Source organism: Micropterus dolomieu, linkage group LG18, assembly GCF_021292245.1.
Source record: "Micropterus dolomieu isolate WLL.071019.BEF.003 ecotype Adirondacks linkage group LG18, ASM2129224v1, whole genome shotgun sequence".
Lineage (NCBI taxonomy): Eukaryota > Metazoa > Chordata > Actinopteri > Centrarchiformes > Centrarchidae > Micropterus > Micropterus dolomieu.
In genome coordinates, this window is record NC_060167.1 from 4,764,084 (window position 1) to 4,785,000 (window position 20,917).

General features: G+C 39.4%; 3 protein-coding genes across 4 annotated transcripts; all 3 read left to right on the plus strand.

Moving 5' to 3' along the window:
- Window positions 1–373: 373 nt before the first annotated feature.
- Window positions 374–2,771, plus strand: LOC123956453 (nuclear factor 7, brain-like). The gene is made up of 2 exons (XM_046028654.1): window positions 374–464; window positions 615–2,771. The coding sequence occupies exon 2, from the start codon at window positions 622–624 to the stop codon at window positions 1,999–2,001; it is 1,380 nt and encodes a 459-aa protein (XP_045884610.1). The 5' UTR covers window positions 374–464; window positions 615–621; the 3' UTR covers window positions 2,002–2,771.
- A 384-nt stretch (window positions 2,772–3,155) lies between these two features.
- On the plus strand, window positions 3,156–6,871 carry LOC123956451 (nuclear factor 7, brain-like). Of its 2 annotated transcripts, XM_046028651.1 has the most exons (3): window positions 3,167–3,261; window positions 3,373–3,518; window positions 4,760–6,871. In XM_046028651.1, the coding sequence occupies exon 3, from the start codon at window positions 4,773–4,775 to the stop codon at window positions 6,156–6,158; it is 1,386 nt and encodes a 461-aa protein (XP_045884607.1). In that variant the 5' UTR covers window positions 3,167–3,261; window positions 3,373–3,518; window positions 4,760–4,772; the 3' UTR covers window positions 6,159–6,871. The 2 variants fall into 2 exon arrangements, with proteins under 2 accessions (XP_045884606.1, XP_045884607.1); XM_046028650.1 differs by having other exon boundaries at window positions 3,156–3,518.
- A 1,848-nt stretch (window positions 6,872–8,719) lies between these two features.
- On the plus strand, window positions 8,720–19,677 carry si:dkey-222f2.1 (intermediate filament protein ON3). The gene is made up of 10 exons (XM_046028655.1): window positions 8,720–9,031; window positions 11,887–12,095; window positions 12,185–12,245; window positions 13,709–13,804; window positions 15,024–15,188; window positions 16,618–16,743; window positions 16,853–16,996; window positions 17,512–17,588; window positions 17,684–17,730; window positions 18,254–19,677. Exons 1-10 carry the CDS (start codon window positions 8,720–8,722, stop codon window positions 18,358–18,360), a joined length of 1,344 nt encoding a protein of 447 aa, XP_045884611.1. The 3' UTR covers window positions 18,361–19,677.
- Window positions 19,678–20,917: the final 1,240 nt, after the last annotated feature.

Here is a 20,917-nt window from a genome sequence, read left to right on the forward strand (position 1 = left end):
CCAGAGAGTCTTTGTGATTCATTGTTCTGTCTTTTTATTTACATCAAATATTGTTTTGTTTATTTACCCAAATAAAAGCTACAAGTGTACATTCAGTGGTTGTCAACTATCTGAGGAGTCAACCTGATTTGTAATTTTCTGTTCTCAGGCAACAGCCTGCTGCACACTATAAGTCTACATTTTCAGCATTGAATCAATACTTTGGACAGAAACACACCCCTGTGTTGCGTGTGACGCAACAGCGATCAGCAGAGGAGGTCTGACAAAGCTCCACCCCTCACATGATCAGAGACAAACAAGGAAACAGTTTGTTCTCTTTCCTTGCCAAAGAGACGAACAGCCTGAAAAATAGACATCTCACTTTCTGACCAAGCTAACAACTTCCTCTGAGTTCAGCTACAGCAGAGAAAAGTGGAAAACTACAACACTGCTGCTTCAACCTGCTGACGCTCCACACACTGAAGGTGAGTTTGACTAAAAACTGGACCCAATTTAAAAGTCAGTAGAGGAGGAATGGGTGGCAATGATGGCTGATGATCCAGTGGCCAATGTAATTATCTCTATGGCCATGAATGACTGTACTGTCTGTCTACTGTGTTTTCTGCTTCTCTCAGAGACTAAATGGCTTCCAGATCTGAGGAGGAGCTCTGCTGTCCAGTCTGCCATGACATCTTTAGAAATCCTGTTGTTCTGTCATGCAGCCACAGCTTCTGTAAAGGCTGTCTGATGAACTGGTGGAGACACAAACAATCGCGTGAGTGTCCAGTTTGTAAGGCGATGTCTTCAAGAGCAGATCCACCTTGTAACCTGGTGTTAAAGAACCTGTGTGAGGCCTTCTTGTTGGAGAGAGATCAGAGAGCTTCAGAGGCTCTCTGCAGTCTGCACTCTGAGAAACTCAAACTCTTCTGTCTGGACCATCAGCAGCCAGTGTGTGTCGTTTGTAGAGATGCAGAAAAACACAGCAACCACAGATTCAGACCCATCGATGAAGCTGCACGACAACACAAGAAGGAACTTCAGGAAACTCTGGAGCCCTTAAAGGAGAAGTTAAAGGTTTGTGAACAAGTTAGAGTGAAGTTTGACCAAATAACAGAACACATTAAAGTCCAGGCCCGACACACAGAGAGGCAGATTAAGGAGCAGTTTAAGAAGCTTCAGCAGTTTCTAGATGAGGAAGAGGAGGCCAGGATGGCTGCACTGAGGGAGGAAGAGGAGCAGAAGAGTCAGATGATGAAGGAGAAGATGGAGGCTCTGAGCAGAGAGATAGCAGCTCTTTCAGACACAGTCAGAGCCACAGAGGAGGAGCTGAGAGCTGAAGACGTCTCATTCCTGCTCAACTACAAAGCTGCAGTGGAAAGAGTCCAGCAGCGCCCCCTGCTGGATGATCCACAGCTGCCCTCAGGAGCTCTGATAGACCAGGCCAAACACCTGGGCAACCTGACCTTCAACATCTGGAACAAGATGAAGGACATGGTCTCCTACACTCCTTTGATAATGGACCCAAACACTGCTCATCCAAGACTCATCTTGTCTGAAGATCTGACCAGTGTGAGACCAGGGGAGAGACAGCAGCTTCCCGACAATCCAGAGAGGTTTGATGAATACTGGTCTGTTCTGGGCTCTGAGGGCTTTAACTCAGGGACTCACAGCTGGGATGTCGAGGTTGGAGACAGTACAGGGTGGTCACTGGGTGTGTTAGCAGAGTCTGTCCAGAGGAAGGGAGACATACAGTGTGGATTATGGGTAATAGGGTTTGATGAAGGTAAATACTCTGCGCGTTCACTACCAGGTCCACTTTCTGTTCTCAGAGTGCAGACGAAGCCCCAGAGGATCAGAGTGAATCTGGACTGGAACAGAGGAAAACTGTCGTTCTCTGATCCTGATACTAACACACACATACACACCTTCACACACACTTTCACTGAGAGGCTGTTTCCATTTATATTCACTGGGGATGAACTGAAGATATCACCACTGAAGGTCTGTGTGACTCCCAACTAAAGTCTCTGAGCTTAGCTGCTCCTCTTGTTGTGTCATCATCCAAAAGACATGTTTATTTGTTTTTCAGTTTTTAGTTTAATTTAATGATTCTTCACTTTGATTCAAATCTCCATGTTTGGTTTATTAAGCCTTTTTATTTGATACTGTGTCATTTTGTCTTTTTATAATTTTCGTTTGTGTGCGTGGAGACATGAAGATCAGGAACCACTTCGAAGAAGAAGCTTATTGCTCTGTAATGTGTTCCCAGCTTCCTGTAGCACTATAAGATTTAAATTTAGTTCAGAAACACTACGGTTTACACAGAGTTTCATCAAAAATATTGATACTAAACATTCATCCATCCAAATCATCAGATTCATTTACGTGGTTCAAAATTAACACATATCAGACACATCACAAAACGTGAAGAAGAAGAAGAAGAAGACTAATACCAAACTAGTACCTATACCTTATGTCACTACTTACTGGAACCAGTTTGTCAATCATGTGTGCTGGAGAAAATTGTGTTAATAAGGTTAAGGAAGTATCCTTGAGATTTTTCAGATTCTACCTCAAGCATTACATGAAGAGGTTTGACAATGACATTGAATCTAACTTTACCTTCTGTGAGACTCATACAAAAACTGCTTTGCATATGTTTTGGCATTGTGTTTATGTAAAACAATTTTGAACATTATTTCCTAATCAACTTTATGTTGCTTTTGGATAAATTTAATATACACAAATGTAAATTTGCAAACACAAAAGAAACACTTATAATCTATGAGAAAGAAATTTAATTTTCTGCGATATATTTGCCCCCAACTTTTGTTTTGTTTTGTTTTGTCCCTATATGTACGTTTCTATCCCATATGTATGTTTTGCAATGTTATTGTTATGATTCTTGTATATGTTTCAATTCATAAAGATTACCACACAGAGGTAAATAAAACATTGTTTTTGTTATTTAAAAGTCAATCAACGGACCTTATTGCCAAGGAGCGTTTTACACATTCGAGGAATTTGCTGTGGTGAAAAGGTGCTACACGTAGACAAACATACAGTCATACAGTTGTTGTTGATTGAATGAATGGTTGGAATGTAAAATCACAGAAAATGTAGAACGTATATTGTGACATTGTAGGAAATATGGGGAGGAGATGATCAGGCCTAAATCAAAGGATAAGGCAGAAAGAAAATGAAACCTTGAGGATGTTGGGAACAAGAAGAGATGCGATAAAGGACACAGAAAGCTGTTGTGGAATACCTGAAGGACATAAGGTCATATTATATGATGTTGTTTTGTTTTAAATTAAAATTATGATGTGAAGTAGTCTCATCTAACCACAAGTTTCTTGGCCACAAGTCATGCTACAGTCTCCGTTACAGTAGGTGGCGGTATGGACCGTTGCAACCCGCCATTAAAACAGAAGAAAAACAACAACATCTTCCTTCGAGTGAATTCAGCTACAGGAGAGAAACGTGGAGGGAAATCGCAGCACTGCTGCTTCAACTTGATGACATTTCACGCACTGAACGTGAGTTTCACTAAAAGTCAGTTTGTTGTAACTTAGTAGAGGAGGGAGGGGAAGACGCTGTGTTGTCCGCTCCGGGCCGTTGCAGCGATACTTTGTTAACGCGGCCGCCATATTGGGCCGAGCAAACAGATAAAAAGAGAAACGGGGAGCTGCAGTTTTAATGGATAAAAAGCACCATAACAAATAGTGTAAAACAGATGAGTCGTTGTTATTTTCAAAGGTTTGTAATCTACGTGGAGTATAAAAATACGTTTTGTGTTCAGTTACTTAGAACAGTGATTCTCAAACTGCGGTTCGGGGACCCCCGCGGGTCCTCGAGAGGGTCCCGGAGGTCCCCAGCAAAAAGGGGAATAATTTAATTTCACCGTCCATGAGTAACACAGTGACAGAATGTATGACTATTTTGGTCATGGATTTCATACATGTCCTGTAATAAAACATCTAACACCCATAATCCTATCAGATGGGAGATAGTGGTACAAAATCTTATCAAATGGGGGTCCGTGGTCTAATTTCTCACATTTTCGTGTTCCTTGACATGAAAAAGTTTGAGAACCACTGACTTAGAATCTCTATAGTTAGGAAATATTCGATGCTTGACGCTTTAATATGAGGAGTATGTTTTTATACATACTGGAGACAGAGAGAGGGGCGGGGCACGCCGGTGTGTTTACCTGAGGTGTAGGCTTCTTGTGTATCATAGGTCCATAGTAATTCTGAGGAAGGTCCGAAGCATATTTAAAATGTATAATAATTATGTTCCTGGTGATTAAAACCTGCTGGTTTAATGTGAAAAACGTAGATTTCTTTTGCTTGTTTTACAATCACGATGCCTGCTCAACCATCGCCCATCTGTCAGCCATCGCCGATGGACGATGGCATCGTCTATCAGCCCAGCCCTAGTGGTTAGTTTGTGGTCTTTAACTAAAACTAATTTTTGTGAAGCCAAACCACTTTCATGTGGACAAGTTGTTTTTTTTTTTAAACAAAGACAGTGATGTAGCCTACTTGATAATGTATGCTCACATATGGTTAATACAATAATATTATTATCGGAGACAATTCATATCACACACCTCTAAGTGGATATATAGTATAACAAGCTGCACGAGTCAGGCATCTGTTTTTTCAGCCCAGAGTAATGGAAAAGTTGCCAGGTCCAATATGGCGGCCAATGTAGCCACTATGTAATTATCTTGATGGCCTTGACTGACTGTATTTTCTGTCTGCTGTGTTTTCAGCTTCACTGACAAAATGGCTTCCAGATTAGCGGACGATCTCTGCTGTCCGGTCTGTCAGGACGTCTTCAGAGATCCTGTTCTTCTGTCGTGTAGCCACAGCTTCTGTAAAGGCTGTCTGAGGAGATGGTGGAGAGAGAAGCAATCACGGGAGTGTCCAGTTTGTAAGACTATATCTTCAAGGGATAAACCACCTTGTAACCTGGTGTTAAAGAACCTGTGTGAGGCCTTTTTGTTGGAGAGAGATCGAGGAGCTTCAGAGGGTATCTGCAGTCTGCACTCTGAGAAACTGAAACTCTTCTGTCTGGACCATCAGCAGCCAGTGTGTCTCATCTGCAGAGATTCAGAAAAACACAGCAACCACAGATTCAGACCCATCGATGAAGCTGCACGACAACTCAAGAAGGAACTTCAGGAAACTCTGGAGCCCTTAAAGAAGAAGTTAAAGGTTTGTGAACAAGTTAAAGTGAAGTTTGACCAAACAGCAGAACACGTTAAGGTCCAGGCCCGACACACAGAGAGGCAGATTAAGGAGCAGTTTAAGAAGCTTCACCAGTTTCTAGATGAGGAAGAGGAGGCCAGGATGGCTGCACTGAGGGAGGAAGAGGAGCAGAAGAGTCAGATGATGAAGGAGAAGATGGAGGCTCTGAGCAGAGAGATAGCAGCTCTTTCAGACACAGTCAGAGCCACAGAGGAGGAGCTGAGAGCTGAAGACGTCTCATTCCTGCTCAGCTACAAGGCTGCAGTGGAAAGAGTCCAGCAGCGCCCCCTGCTGGATGATCCACAGCTGCCCTCAGGAGCTCTGATAGACCAGGCCAAACACCTGGGCAACCTGACCTTCAACATCTGGAACAAGATGAAGGACATAGTCTCCTACACTCCTTTGATAATGGACCCAAACACTGTTTATCCAACACTCATCCTGTCAGAAGATCTGACCAGTGTGAGGGGAGATGAGAGACATCAGCTTCTTGTCAATCCAGAGAGTTTTGATGATTTCTGCTGTGCCCTGGGCTCTGAGGGCTTTAACTCAGGGACTCACAGCTGGGATGTCGAGGTTGGAGACAGTGCAGGGTGGTCACTGGGTGTGTTAGAAGAGTCTTTCCAGAGGACAGGATACGCACTGCCTGGACTATGGACATTAAGGTTTGATGTATATAAATATTCAGCACACTCACCGGCTTCATGCACAGTTCTCCAAGTGCAGACGAAGCCCCAGAGGATCAGAGTGAATCTGGACTGGAACAGAGGAGAGCTGTCGTTCTGTGATCCTGATACTAACACACACATACACACCTTCACACACACTTTCACTGAGAGGATGTTTCCGTACATTTTCACCATGGATAAACTGAAGATATCACCACTGAAGATCTCTGTGACAGTGGAACAGAGCAGTTAGAGATAAAGAGGATGATCACATTCATGTTGTTTGTTGCCTCATTTTTTATTGATATTATGTCATTTTAAATTGTTCTGTTTTTATTATTTTGACGTGTGTGTGTGGAGCCATGAAGACCAGCAAATATTTGGTGGAAGGTGATTGCACTCTATAATTTACTCCGAGCTTCCTGTAGCAGCCTCCAAAACGTCCCAACAACCCAATCATCACCAATACAATTAATAATTGGCTTCATTTCAGAAAACACTACGGTTTAGACAGAGCTTCAATCCACTCACCGATCCTAAACATTCACTTTTTCTCCCTGTACTGTTCAGACCTGCATTTTCATAACTGGACCGTTTGTGGCCTTGAACAGTTAGGGTTTTGTTAAAGACCAGTGGGGTAAAATACTACGTTCACTCTGTTCACCGATGTTTAAGTGACGTTACAGATATCAGCGATCTGCTGATCATTTACATATATTACAGACTTTTGATCCAATATATCTCAGTTGTTCTACTACAAACACTTTATATCGTTTGTTTGTTTGTTGAATGATTCAACACATGGTTTAAAAGATAAAGAGACTTATTTAAAAAAGTTACTTAATATGCCAACTTTGATGACAAACGTTTTCTTTTGCTGGAAGTGGACATGTTTGATTTGTGTTCACTGTTAATGTCTCCCTCAGTATTTCAATAAAGTCATTAATGAGTCACTGTGACATTTTACACGTTCCTTGTGTGAATTTGCCTTTTGTTGTTCTGAGTAAGTGCACAATAAGGAAGAACTCCTTCCTCTCTGTGTTGACATTACTTTAACTCATGCAGGAAGCATTTTAGCAGCATCTACAGATGACCTATAGACAGAAAACGCATCAAGATGATCTGTCATGTTTGCTGAGACATCGAAGGGTTAATTTGATCTCACATGACCTGAAACCAGAGAACTGAAACATGAAGATGTGAAATTCGGAGCTATTGTAATGAGTGCCCTGTGAGGGACAATAGTACAAACCAAAAGAAATAAGAGTTGGTGTGGAGTTTTCATGCAGTAATAAAATGGATCAATAATGAGGTGTGCCTGTTTATAAACCTTGATCATAAAATAATTTCACTATAATTCAGTTGAAGCCTTAATCTCAATTTAATGCATATGTAGGAAGTGTTTGCTTCATCTTAAAGCAGCTGTATTGCCTTTGCTCACTAAAAATCTTGTCCGACTCAGTACCTGGTTATCTTCACTTGTGTATTGTGTAATGCTCAGTTATTACCGTAAGCTAGTTAGCCAGACAGACATGTCTGTTGACAGAGGAGCAATAGAAAGGATCATGACTGGAAATATCACTCATGGGATGTGCACGGCCCAGGACCAGAGGGCTCTGCAGCGGGTGATTAAAACTGCTCAGAAGATCATTGGTACCCATCTCTCGAGATTCAGTGATATCCGTGAGGTGAGGTGTCTACGTAGAGCCCAAAGGTTACTAAAGGACAGTACCCACCCGGCCACAGCCTGCTCACCCTTCTGGGAAGAGATATAGAAGTTTAGGCTCACAACCTAGCAGTTTTAGCTATCAGACTCCTAAGCTCAAATTCATCCTCAGCACTGCTCCATTGAGTTTTTTTCTGTTTACCATTTTTACAATTGCTTCCATATTAATGTATATTGTCTGCTACATAGCAGAAGGGAGTTTTTTGTGGAAATTTAATTCCACTCTTTAAAGTGTTATAGTGTGACAAAATATTACACTACCCACCTACCAAAATGAGCTTTACATTAGAGCAGTTAAACCTAACATTTCTTACATTTTTGCTTTTGTATTTTTGGTTTCATAAAGGCTAAAAAAAAGACTTGCACCTCCCAAACTTCGTAAATGTTGAGTATCACTCTTAATACAGCCCAATGCACACTAACGTCCATACTTAAACAGGCCTCCCATGCCATTATAAAGAACATTTGTAGATCAGGTACAAGTCAGCTGTTTGATGACAGGTCTCCAATGTAGTTAAGGTTAATTTAGTGCTTAGGCTGTGAATTAGATGTTTCATTTTGACCTTTTCTGGCTCTTTAGCAGAGACATGCCCATCTTCAGCACTTGCTTTTACAGGCAACACTTATTTACATTTCCCCTTAAAATCTGAAACACTAGATATCTGACACGACAGCCCTCTTGTGCTCCAGTCCTCCCCTCCTCTCATGACTCCACCCTGGGGAGGATTAAAAGGCCAGAGACACCTGAGATGCCTCACGGTGGTCAGACATCTTATACTCACCTGTGTCACTTCTCTTTGCAACTCAGTCATTCACTCTCTGCTCAGCGCAGCCTGTTTTCTGCAGGTCTTCTGTCTTTGTTCAGTTTATTCATCTTCCTATTAACCTGCATTTCATTGTAAACAGCTTTTTTCTTCTTCTCTTGTTTCCCTCGTCTCTTCCTAATATCTTCTTCCAGCTGTCTCGTCTTTCCACCACCTGCTTCCTTTCAATCCCACCCTTGCTCCATTCATTCATATCTCCATCTTTTCATCACACCGCCTCTCACTCTCTATTCATCTCTGCATCCCACCGTCTCTGCCTCCACCATGAGCCTGAGTCGTACCAAGCGAATCAGCTCCAGTAACTCCGTGCGGAGCAGCAGTGGGTCGAGGAGGCTGAGCGGTTTCGGTCAAGTTCAGGGGGGTTTCAGCGGCATCTCTCTGAGCAGCAGCTCTCTCTACGCGGGAACCAACGGGCATCACCAAGGCGTTGGCGCCCCACTGGCATCCCTGTCGGTCAATAAAAGCCTGCTGGCCCCCCTGAACCTGGAGATCGACCCCAGCCTGTCCATGAGCCGAGCCCATGAGAAGGAGCAGATCAAAAGCCTCAACAACCGCTTTGCAAGCTTCATAGATAAGGTAAAGAGACGAGATCTGAAGCTGTTGGTCGATTAGTCAATTACAGAAACTATTTTAAATACTGATAAATCACTTGCACAATTTTACAAGCAAAAAAACTATAAAATGTAAGAATTTGTTAGTTTTCTCTGTAGTATTATTGTAGATTAAAGTCCACTTGTGTTTTAGCTCTGTGTTTGGTCTCCACCACCTCCTGAGGCAAATATCTGGCTCTTTAGCTGCTAAATGCTCCACTATGTTCACCAGCTGCTGGTTTCTGTTTCAGTCTGTTGTTTGCTGAGCATGTAGTGTTCAGTTGCTTTTTACAGCTTTTTCTCTGAAAACAGTAAAGCCATAGCCAGACAGGTAAACAATGAGCTGAAACTCTATGATGTTCTGTAAAGCCGAGAGAAGCTGCAGGTTCCTTAATGAAGACTTTTACGAGGTCCCAATAATAACACATGCTAATCTCATACATAAGAGCCTGAATGAGCTAATTTGACCGACATTTTAGATTACGTTTACATTTTTATTTTTCCAATCACATGTTTTTTAGACATTAGGCTAGTAGTAAAAAAGTGAAATACTAGGTGTTAAATAGGGAAGTAAATCTGATAAGTAGCTGTGTTGAGGTTCTTGAAGAACACTGCCTGCAGACATTTCCCACAGAAAGAGTGACCAGTTTTGTGATAATGATGGACATTGATACTGTACTTAGGGACCATCTCCGCTTTCTCACGGAGTAGGTAACACACTCGCACAAAAGAGACATTGTTGGCTTCTCACATCCGTAGAGATACGCTTGAGGCATACAGAGACAGAGTGCCAGAGTACAACACTAACCTAGCTTTTTTGAGTCAATCATATGCTGATATAGTATTGATCTAGAAGGTTGGTTCAAGTCTTTGACATGTCCTATGGTCATTATACTCATGCTGTGTCATGTTTAGAGGAATATATGCTGACATTTAACTTCACTGTGCAAAAAAGAGTGAAAAGTTCTGCACTAAGTTCAGATATGGTGTTCATGTTTTAGCAGCACAGAGACAGACTACAGTGTAAGAAAACAGATAAGAATTATTTGAATGAAATAAAATAAATTAATCTAAATAAATGAGAGAGATGACAGTTTTTTAATAAGTAACATTGTTACAACAAACATTGTTCACAAAAATATTTAAATTGATCTCGAGGCTGTTATAATCTATTTCAGATTGATTCAGAAGTGTGATTTTGCTTTGTTGTAAGCGAAGCAATATAAGAACAAAAACATACATACAAAAAAGTACAAAATTTTGGTAAATGTTGCTGAAAAAGTTCCTCACGATATCAGTTTCAGTATTCTAAGACAAAATATTGTGAAACATTCCAGTAAACATTTGAAAGCTTGTCCATCCGTCTCTGTAAATGAGATGGTTGATGTGACTTCCCAGATAACGGGTAGCACACAAAAGAGGCTTTGTTTGCTCTTCTTGGATTTGTATGAGCTCTTTTCTGCAGGAGAGGTAGGTTGACCTCAACCCGGGCTCTTTATTTAATCTATTACAGTTTGTTTGCTCTATGTTTAGTGATCCAAGATTGTATTGCTGATTTATTTACATAAATTCAAACCTGGAATCTGTTTGGTGCCGCTACATTTAGGAAAAAATCAATTAAATTCAAATATGCTGCACTCCCTCTAGATTTTGACCAGAAGCTTGGACATTGTGGCAGTGAAACCCCTTCTCATACTCTTCAGCCATGCATTCACAAATGAGAAAATCACTGAAAGGCAAAGTCGAGTCCACTCATGAATAATCTGACCCTGCAATTACTTGTGTAATCTAACCCCGACGGGCCCCAGCGGCACTGAAACATTAAAGAGCTGCTTTCCCTCATGCAGAGAAGTAATTTGTCTGATGGAAGAGGCAGACAAAGTATTATTTGTTGCATGATACTAACCCAGTTAAAATATATTAATTACCCAAGATCAAAGGGAAATGTGATAGCATTGTGTTGATGGTGATTAATGCAGAAACTATCCCCAGCTACACCTGAAACAGTTAATGAAAACACAGGGACTCGAAGCCTTAAAACAGAGCCAATAATTCAGTGGATGCCTCTGGGATTTAAACAGCTATTTAAACCCTGAACCAGTGGTATTTAGCCACTGGATATTTAAGCTATCTGTCCCATTTCCATCCCATTGACTCGGGTTGTAACCTGATGAATCAGGTCAGACACGGTGTGGTTGTGTCACAGAGGGAGATTATTCTGCTCTGAACAGAACACAGGCTTTGTGTTGGAGGCAGGAGGTATAATAGGTGGTGGATACACCCGGCCGCAGGCTGGAAACATGAGCCGTGCGGATACAGGCTCTGAGTCCAGTCAGGTGTTGACATTCAGAGCGAGTTGGTTATCAGCTGGAATGGTGCTGTTTCTTTAACCTCTGTGTTTCCAAGGAAGGACATTATTCATTAACTATTTCCTTACTGATTAATATACCAAGTATTTTCTTGATAAATTGATTCATCATTTGGTCTGTAAAATGGCAATGCAAATTCCCATAACTGAAGACGTCATCTTCAAATTGTTTGTTTTGTTCAATCAACAGTCCAAAGATATTCAATTTACTAGCAGAGAAGACTAAAAGGAAAACCAGTAAATATTCACCTCTAACATGCTGGAAGTAGGAGAATGGGGCGTTTTCAATTATCAAAACAGTTGCTGTCGACTGATTAATTGACTTATCTTTATAGCTTTACGATTGAAATACACAAAAATGACCTCAACATAAAATTTATGAGATGTATCGTGCCATGAAAGTTATACATACAAACTATACAAACCCTTTGACTACAATTTCTTTCTCATGTTTGCCCCTCGGCTTCATCCAGGTACGTTTCCTGGAGCAGCAGAATAAAATGCTTGAGACCAAACTGGAGCTGCTGCAGGGCCAAGGGTTGGCCAGATCCAACGTGGAGCCCATGTTTGAGGCCTACATGGCAGGTCTCAGGCGCCAGATGGACGTGGTCAACAACGACAAGATCAAACTGGACGGAGAGCTGAGGAACATGCAGGGTCTGGTGGAGGACTACAAGCACAAGTAAATAATGTCACTGTGGTACTGAGATTAGTACATTTGTGTTCTGTAATATCCAAGTTTAAATTATTTGTGACCTGTGCCTGTTGCAGATATGAAGACGAGATTAACAAGAGAAACAACCTGGAGAATGACTTTGTTATCCTAAAGAAGGTCAGCATACACACACACAGACACATTCATTCATACATTAACAGGTGTGGTGAGTAAGATGAACCAGTCTATTGTCCTTTTCCTTTGTCCTTATTGTCCGACCACTCCGCATTCCCACATGGATCAAACCCATAAACTATATAACTAAATAAGATACTTTGGCAATTTTCCAACTCAGATCCTTGAAGGATTTTCAAAAATCATCTTTGCTGTTGGATTATTTTTAGCCATGGCTCTAAGGATGACAGTGTCTGTCAGTCTGGTGGTCGGTTCACCATTTTGGTCAAGGCTGAAATATCTCAGCAACTATTTGATGGATTGTTATGAAATTTGGTTCAGATGTAGTTGGTCCCTAGAGGATAAATCCTATTTGGTGATCTACTATGTTTTCTTGTAGCGTCACAAGCAGGTTGAGAAATATCTTCTGACTGGCAAAACATTTTGCATAGATATTCATGGTAACCAGAAGATGAATCCTATGACTTTGATGATCCCCTGACGTTTCCTTGTTCCCTTGTTTTAGTTTAGTGCCTTTTAGTTTAATCATCTGCAGAGTGCATTGTCATTGCAATCATGAACAAAGCACAGCACCACTGTGGACAGATCCAAAACCAAGGGGTAGATTGACTACAAATTACCAAAGATTTAACCTACAACCTAAAACTTAACGGTACATTTAGTGACATGGCAGAATTTGAAGCTTGCTGACTAAATGTGTCTTCCTGCTGCTCTCTATGGGACACACATTGTCTGGATTTTAATTCATCCAAATTTATTTTCAATACACTATGTATGGCTGTTTGGGGGGGGAGATTCACTGGACGTTGCTCCTGCCTCCCAGGGCAGAGTGAAATACGAAGCCACAACCTTGTACAGACAACTGAGCCCTAAAGTGTTGCTGGTTTCACGTGTGAAAGGGGCCTTTGTCTCATTCTCTTTCTTGTCTGTTGTGTCTTTTGTTTTGTCCCAACATGACACTGTGAGGCTGCAACAGAAAGACTAAACGTGTTCATTAGCACATGCAGGTTTTACACAACTTTTCTCTCAGTGTTTTTAGCCAGGGTAGCAGCATGTCGGTCACTCAGCCCAGGCTGAAATACAATAATTATTTTGGTGATCCCCAAACTTTTTGTCTAGCGCCATCTTCAGATCAGAGTCTTAATTTGTCAGAACTTTTTGACCAAACACCTGCAGAACTAATGAAGGCTCAACTGTTCTTTGTCTCAAGTGCTAATTAGCATATGTTAGCAGGCTGACACGATAAACTAAGGTAGTGAACATAGTAAACATTACAGTATGTCCCCTAAACATCAGCATGTTAGCATTGTCTTTGTGACCCAGCTGCTATGCTAGCATTAGCATTTTGCTCAAACCACTGCCTCTCAGAGCAGCTAGCATGTCTGTAGATGCTTTTGTCTTGTTTAATCTCTGTGTATGGTATTTGTTTGTCTGTGTGTGTTCAGGATGTAGACTCGGCCTACCTGGTGAAGGCAGATCTGGAGGATAAGGTGGGAGCTCTGACTGATGAAATCAACTTCCTGCGCAACATCTATGAGGAGGTATTGGATGATTTCAGGCTTTGAAACATTGAGGTGGTGAAAAGATTTAAGATTTATCAAAACAGCCATCTTCCTGTATTTCTTTATTTGGTCACTTGTTCCTTCTGGTATCCAGTTAGTTCTTTTTACTCTGTCACACTTTCCTTTGGTTTATTTTTTTCAGTCTTTGTGTCATTGGAGAGTCGACTATAAACACTAACTGATTCTGCTGATGTTTTTATATCAGACAATCAAGATCCTTTTTCTTTTGTGTCATCAAATTGATTAATATTTTAAATGTTCTTGTTTTTTACTCATTTGAAATGTTTTCTTCCAAATGCAACACGTGATGGCTAAATGATGAAGATTTTTTCTTTATTTGCATGCATGTTTTTTGTATTTGTACTTGTTTTATCAAGTTAAAGTATGTTTACTTCTCTTTACCACTGTAGCATTGCCCTACCTTTGTTATACATTCTTCTGACTAGTAAACCAACACTTAGTTGCAACTATCCACTACTACTCCACTACTCATATTAGCAATAATTGCCAAACATTTGTTGGTTCCAGGTTCTGAAATGTAAGAATTCGCTTCTTCTCCTTGTTCTACATTGTAGTAAACTGAATATTTTTAGTTTTTTTGTGCTGTTTTTTTTTAATAGACCCAATGATGCATTGGGGGGGGAAAGTGTCAGATTAGTCGATCATGAAAATAATTGCTAGTTGAAGGCACTGCAGCCCTATTTCTGTCCACATCCAAACCATCGATATATCTATCTATCTATCTATCTATCTGTAATTGATAACAAACAACAACAAACTGATAACAATTTTATATATTTCATGTAAAAAAATATTTTTAAAGTCTTCATCAGTTCAGTGGTGAGCCAATAAGCTCTTGAATGAGTGATAGTTAAGATAGTTGGATAGTTTAAGATGAATCTATAAAGACATTTAATAGTATTTTAGTTCCTTTTTGTTCATGATTATAATATGTCAATACCTAACGCATGTCTGATTAATCAAACAGCTACAACTAAACTGGATTTTTTTTATCTTAAAAGTCAGTGTATCCAACATAACTTTGTAACTGCTAAAGAAAGAACCACTCAACAATATCCATGTTGCCCAGAGGGTTTTTGAACCAAACTTATTTAAATCCTACATATTACAATACATATACATGATGGTATATTCTGTGTCTGTCTCACTTATATTTTGTTTCGTGCTCCCTGACCAGGAGCTGCGTGAGCTGCAGGCCAGCATCAAAGACACCTCGGTGGTGGTGCAAATGGACAACAGTCGCAGCCTGAACATGGAGCAGATTGTCGCTGAGGTCAAAGCCCAGTACGAGGATATCGCAGCCCGCAGCCGAGAGGAGGCAGAGGCCTGGTACAAGAACAAAGTAAGGACGAGGAAACTGGACACGTTGACAATCCGTCTGAAGGTGCAAAAGAAAAGATATTGAGTGTTGTGAAAGATTTCTTTAGTCAGTACTCTAACTTTCAGTCAGACAAAACACAAAGATGAGAGGCAGATAGACAACTTTAAGCCACTTGGTTAGACTTTATTTCCAAATCACAGAACATAACTGAAAATCAAATGTAATACACACATATATACTCCAGAACTTCAGTGTGTGTATGTACTTCTGGCCCCTCGCACTGATAACTATAACATATATGTCTTCCCAATTTATTCATGTGCTATTATTGATATTCAGTATGTGTGTTTAGGGTCATTAACCACTGTTCTGAGAACTCTGCAGTTTTCTCTACTCTCCCCGCATCTAGTGACAGTTATTAAGTGTCTTCTTATTCTCATCCTTACCCAACCCATTTATCTGTGGGGTTTTGGACAAGTTTCAGCTTCTGTCTAATCTTTCTTTAAGCCCAGAAACCTCCCATTTTCCATTAGCAGCTGCAGCCATCCTATCTGTCTCTGCTCTTATCTTCCAGTATTGTTTCATGTGGCCTGAATATCTTTTTTATATCCTATCTTGTGAATAATTGAGATCTGGTTATACAGACATTTTAACATCTATCTGTAGTCATGTTTAAGCTCATATCAAATTATTGACAGTTAACATGTGCAGAGAGCATGTTCTTGGTCACTCCAGCAGCAGTTTGCTGAGCTTCAGCAAATAAAATTTCCCTCACCAGTATCCATTATAATCCAATCTATCAGCCTACAGAGTGCACTGCAACAGAGACATCATACAGTTGATTTGTAAAACCAGTAATACTACTATATACTCCATTACTCCATTAAGTTAAACATTTTATTTGAGTAAAACTATAGAAGTATTAGCAACATATTCTTATCACTTATTATGCAGAATTGCAAGTGTTATTTTATATTATTAGTGATCTATATTTGCATTTTATTGTTGTGGGTTGAGGTGGAGTGAATTTTAACTACTTCATGTACTGCTGGGTAGATTCATCTATAACACTGCATCATTTTTTATAAACTGATCATATTTTTTTTCAAATCTTAGTATGAAAGTAACTTGAAACTTTTAGTGTTAAATAAATGTAGTGAAGTAGAAGTATAAAGTGGCATAAATTAGAAAATATTCAAGTAGCTCAAATTAGTACTTAAGTACTGTATTTGAGTACATGTACTTAGTTAATTAAACTAGTTGGAGTTTAAACACTTGAAGGATTTGGATCAGTTCACCCAAGATTGCAAAAACACGTATTTTCTCACTTTGAGAAATATCAAAATTAAACTATAATTGTTTGAAGATAATAAAATAAATCTCTTTTGTGGCCCCATATCAAAGAGACAAGGCAGCGATGCAGCTAATATTGACCTTCCTCTGTCTGTAGTTCGACCAAATGTCAGTGCAGGCCAGCCAGTATGGAGACGAGCTCCGCGTTGTGAAGGGAGAAGTGGGCGAGGTCAACCGACTGATCAGCCGACTGCAGAGCGAGATAGAGGCTGTCAAAGCGCAGGTACGGCTGCAGGAAATATTCAGCCTGGTAGCACTTTTATGCACTTCATTTTTATGCAGATCATTTGAGATCAGCATTGGATGATTTCTATGTCCCTATCCCGCCTCAGCGAGGCAGCCTGGAGAACCAGCTGGCTGAGTCAGAGGAGCGTGGAGAGCTGGCTGTGAAAGAAGCCAAAGCCCGGACCAGAGACCTGGAGGACGCACTGCAGAGAGCCAAACAAGACATGGCCAGACAGCTTCGAGAGTTTCAGGTGAGTGAGAGAGACGTGCGTGGGTGTCAGAGCATTATTATCATTATGCAGTATAATAGACTCTTTCATGCTGGAAATAACACATAGAAATAAAAAGATATTCAAATATTTAAACTAGAATAAAACAAACATATGCAATATAATATAAGTATATAAAAGTAGTACTAAAGCAAGAACTAAAAAAAGTAAATCCTATTTACAATTAAGATATGCAGTTACGTATATAAATACACACAAAAAACATGTACAATATGTACATTATCAGAGTAATTTGTAAGTCATAGTGCAAAAAGGACATTAGGTAGTAGTGGGGATGAAGGTAGTGCAAATGACAGATAATGGTATGGTAACATTTAAAAGAAGAAGACCAGCATAGCAGATCAGTTCAATGTAAAATAGTGCAACATGAGAATGACTTTAACATGTAGAGCTGAGGTTTATGTTTATTTTATCAGTCAGTTAGGTGTCAAATTGGTCTAAAAAATCATGAGGGTCACTTTGTTTTTCACCTGCAGGACCTGATGAACCTGAAACTGGCTCTGGACATTGAGATCGCCACCTACAGGAAGCTGCTGGAAGGAGAGGAGGACAGGTGAGAGGAGGGGTGAAGAAGGGAACGGGAGGTGTGATTATGTCCTTCAGTACGACGTTAACTATCTTGAACTCTAACTGTTTCTTCTGCTGCAGAATTGGACAGCAGTCCATCCTCAACATCCAGTCCATCTCCAACTATAGTAAGTCACAAACAAAGCTAGTCATCCTCCTCTCCCTTTATCTTAATTTGATCTAAAGCAATCCTTTTTGTTTTAATAGTGCATTATTGGACAAGGACAATAAAGTACACACCAAGTAAATCTGGTGCATGAAATGAATAATACACTAAGGTTAAATGATGCTGCGCATTATACTTATTTACTGTTCATCCTTGGAAGCTCCCTTTTTTTAAAATTGTGACAAGTTTCTAAAGAAGCCCTGAGAGACATGTGACTTATGAACAGTGAAAAAAAGGTTTTAGCAGGTGAGCAAGATTTTTGTGTTTGTTTTTGTAATACTTATTTCGGCCACAAGAGGCTGCATTGCACCACTACCTCATGTTCTAAATTACTTTAAAAGCCATTCATGTGTTGTTCCAGGTGAATTTTATTGTCTTCATGCATTTTTTTATGGTATGGCCCGTCCCTACAATTTAAACGTAATTTAAAAAAATACATTTAATTTCCTTGTTTGTTTTTTCTGTTTCTCTCATCCTCTCTCCAGGTACTAAAAGTAATAATGGCTACCACAGTAACACCAGCTCTCCTGCTCCAAAACTGCTGATAAAGACAACTGAGACCAGAGACAACAGCAGATACTTCACTCACTGAGAGGAGACACACACACACACACACACACAGCATGCAGGCAGTGGTGGAATGATACTCAAGTACTGTACTGAAGTACAAACTTTTGGTACTTGTACATTACTTGAGTCTTTTCTTCTCATGCTGCTTTGTACTTTTACTCTACCACATTTCAGAGGAAAACATACTTTTTATTGCACTGCAATATTTTTGACAGCTTTAGTTGTAGTTACTAAACAAATTAAGAATTTTTGCACACAAAACATATGAAGAGCTCATAAAATAAATAAAATACATATTTTGATTGTTTAAGTCTGTACAAGCATTTCATGGTTTTAGCTTTACAACTGTGGAGATTTGCTGTTTGAATGTATTGTTAATAATGTTGCATTGTGAAGGTGTCACTTTGGGCTCTCGGTAATAACTGTGACAGCATTTCTCACTTTTATCAGAATTTTTACAAACCAAACAATCAATCTGTTAATGGAGAAAACTGTCAGCAGATGAATCCACAATTAAAATAATCATTAGTTGCAGTCTGATACAAAATAGTTCTAAATAAGCTTAACCTCAACAACTACAGCAGTAGAATTCTGCTTTTACGTTAATGCATGATTAATAATAATCTGATGAGAGAATATATAATAGTATAACAGTCACAAGGGACATTTTACTGCACTGAGTACTTTTACTTTTAATACTTTAAGTAAATTTACCTGATTATACTTACACACTTTTGCTTAAAGTTTACTTTTCAACGCAGGATTTTTACTTAAAAGCAAGTATTTTTACAGTGTGGTATTAGTACTTTTAAGTATCTTCCTCCACCACTGCATGCATGTACCACAACACACACACACACACACACACACACACACACACACACACACACACACACACACAAAGAATATCTCTATAAAGATCTCTGAGGGTGCAGGTGGGGCACTGGATTACTAACTTTAACTTTTTACTGTAGAACAAAACATTTAATAATCTATACAATAAAACGTGTAAAATTAAGTCGAAAAGTGCTGAGATTTTTTGTTTCTAATATAGTTTACAGCATAGAAGGATTTAAACGTGTTTATAATCTGTCAGGTCTAGTCTTCTAACAAACACTGAAGCATGCTGTAGTATTTTCTATTGTAGTGAGATTATAGAAATGATAAAATACTGTAGTCTTAAAAACAATTTTGGGGATGTCCTGCTACAGGTGTGCTTAGCCGTGCTTTATGTATCCAAAACAGTTTTGTTTGCCTGCTCAGTTTTATACTCTGAAGGTCTTTCAAATGAACTAGTAGTCTTCATCTACAGATGTGGTGTTTGGGTTTAACTTTCTTTGTCTGCTGTTGCTTTCACAAATAAAATGAACATGAACAAATAGGTTTTGGAGAGTTTTTCCTTCCTGCTTCCTTAAAACCTTTTTAGAGAAAGGTCTGCAGAGAACTTGCTCATTTGAATTTCAAAATAAAGCATACAAATGAAATATAGACTAGTATTAAAAAGTATAAGTAATTAACACTTACGGTACTTTTTGCACATGCTTGTTTGTATGATTTAAATTGTATTTGGACCTGTTACCAATATATATCTATTTGATATGATTAACATTTGTTTTGCTTTTCAACATATCTTTAACAACAAGCTAAGATCCTGAATTAATGGCATGAATACAGAATATACCTTTGTGATAGTGGGTGAATTTAATCACATTACACAAAATGTGCATTTGTGCATATACAGTATGTGAGAATGCACATAATAAATGATCAATCTTGCAGTTTCTTTTTTATATAGAAACTACTGCATATATAAATTGTTTAAATAACGGCAGTGCTCAGAAGCAATAAGGTCACATTATGGGTGGAGTGCTCACTGTTGCATTATGGCTGAGCACTTCCCTCTAGTGGTTGTTTTATCTATGTGCACTTCAACAAGGAACAGTGTGGAAATGCTACAGCTACTGTAATGTACTTTTACAATACTTTTATGAAGCTTCCAGAGTAGTCTTAGATTCAGGGTAACGTTAAAATAACTTCAGTCGCAAGTTTCTGCTCCATCTGAGAAAGTCTGACAAATCCAAATGCTGTTTGAGAAGACTTTCTACCCATCTACATACAGTATATAGAAATCTCACATGTGGATCAGATAGGAATTTAGATTGGGAATCCACTCTCAATAGACTAAAACCAGAAATTAAACACGGATGTTAGGGATATAATATTTTCAATTTGATCAGTTGAGAAACCCTCACAATGCAAATGGTGCATGACTACATTGTACCTGCATTTTCCCTAAATAACCAAAGATTGGCGCTAGAGGAAAATTCAGGGGATGTCCACAGTCGGTAGGATTTATTTTTTAAATTTCTTTATTTTATCTGTATCTGTGATATGCAAATTAGCGCATATTTCAGAGTCAGAATCAGAAAGAGCTTTTTTTCCAAGTAGTATTTTCCAAGTACAAGGAATTTGATTTGGTGATAAGTTGCTACACGCGTAGACAAACATACAGTTGACATAAATAAATGTAAAAACACATTAATATGGAATAAACACATGCAAGTTATAAAATAATAATA

Bases quoted from the DNA above. Each gene is read 5' to 3' on its own strand.
- LOC123956453 (XM_046028654.1), top strand. From the start codon at position 622: ATGGCTTCCAGATCTGAGGAGGAGCTCTGCTGTCCAGTCTGCCATGAC.
- LOC123956451 (XM_046028650.1), top strand. From the start codon at position 4,773: ATGGCTTCCAGATTAGCGGACGATCTCTGCTGTCCGGTCTGTCAGGAC.
- si:dkey-222f2.1 (XM_046028655.1), top strand. From the start codon at position 8,720: ATGAGCCTGAGTCGTACCAAGCGAATCAGCTCCAGTAACTCCGTGCGG. The intron at 9,032-11,886 runs GTAAAGAGACGA...GGCTTCATCCAG, and splicing joins TTGCAAGCTTCATAGATAAG to GTACGTTTCCTGGAGCAGCA. The intron at 15,189-16,617 runs GTAAGGACGAGG...CTCTGTCTGTAG, and splicing joins AGGCCTGGTACAAGAACAAA to TTCGACCAAATGTCAGTGCA.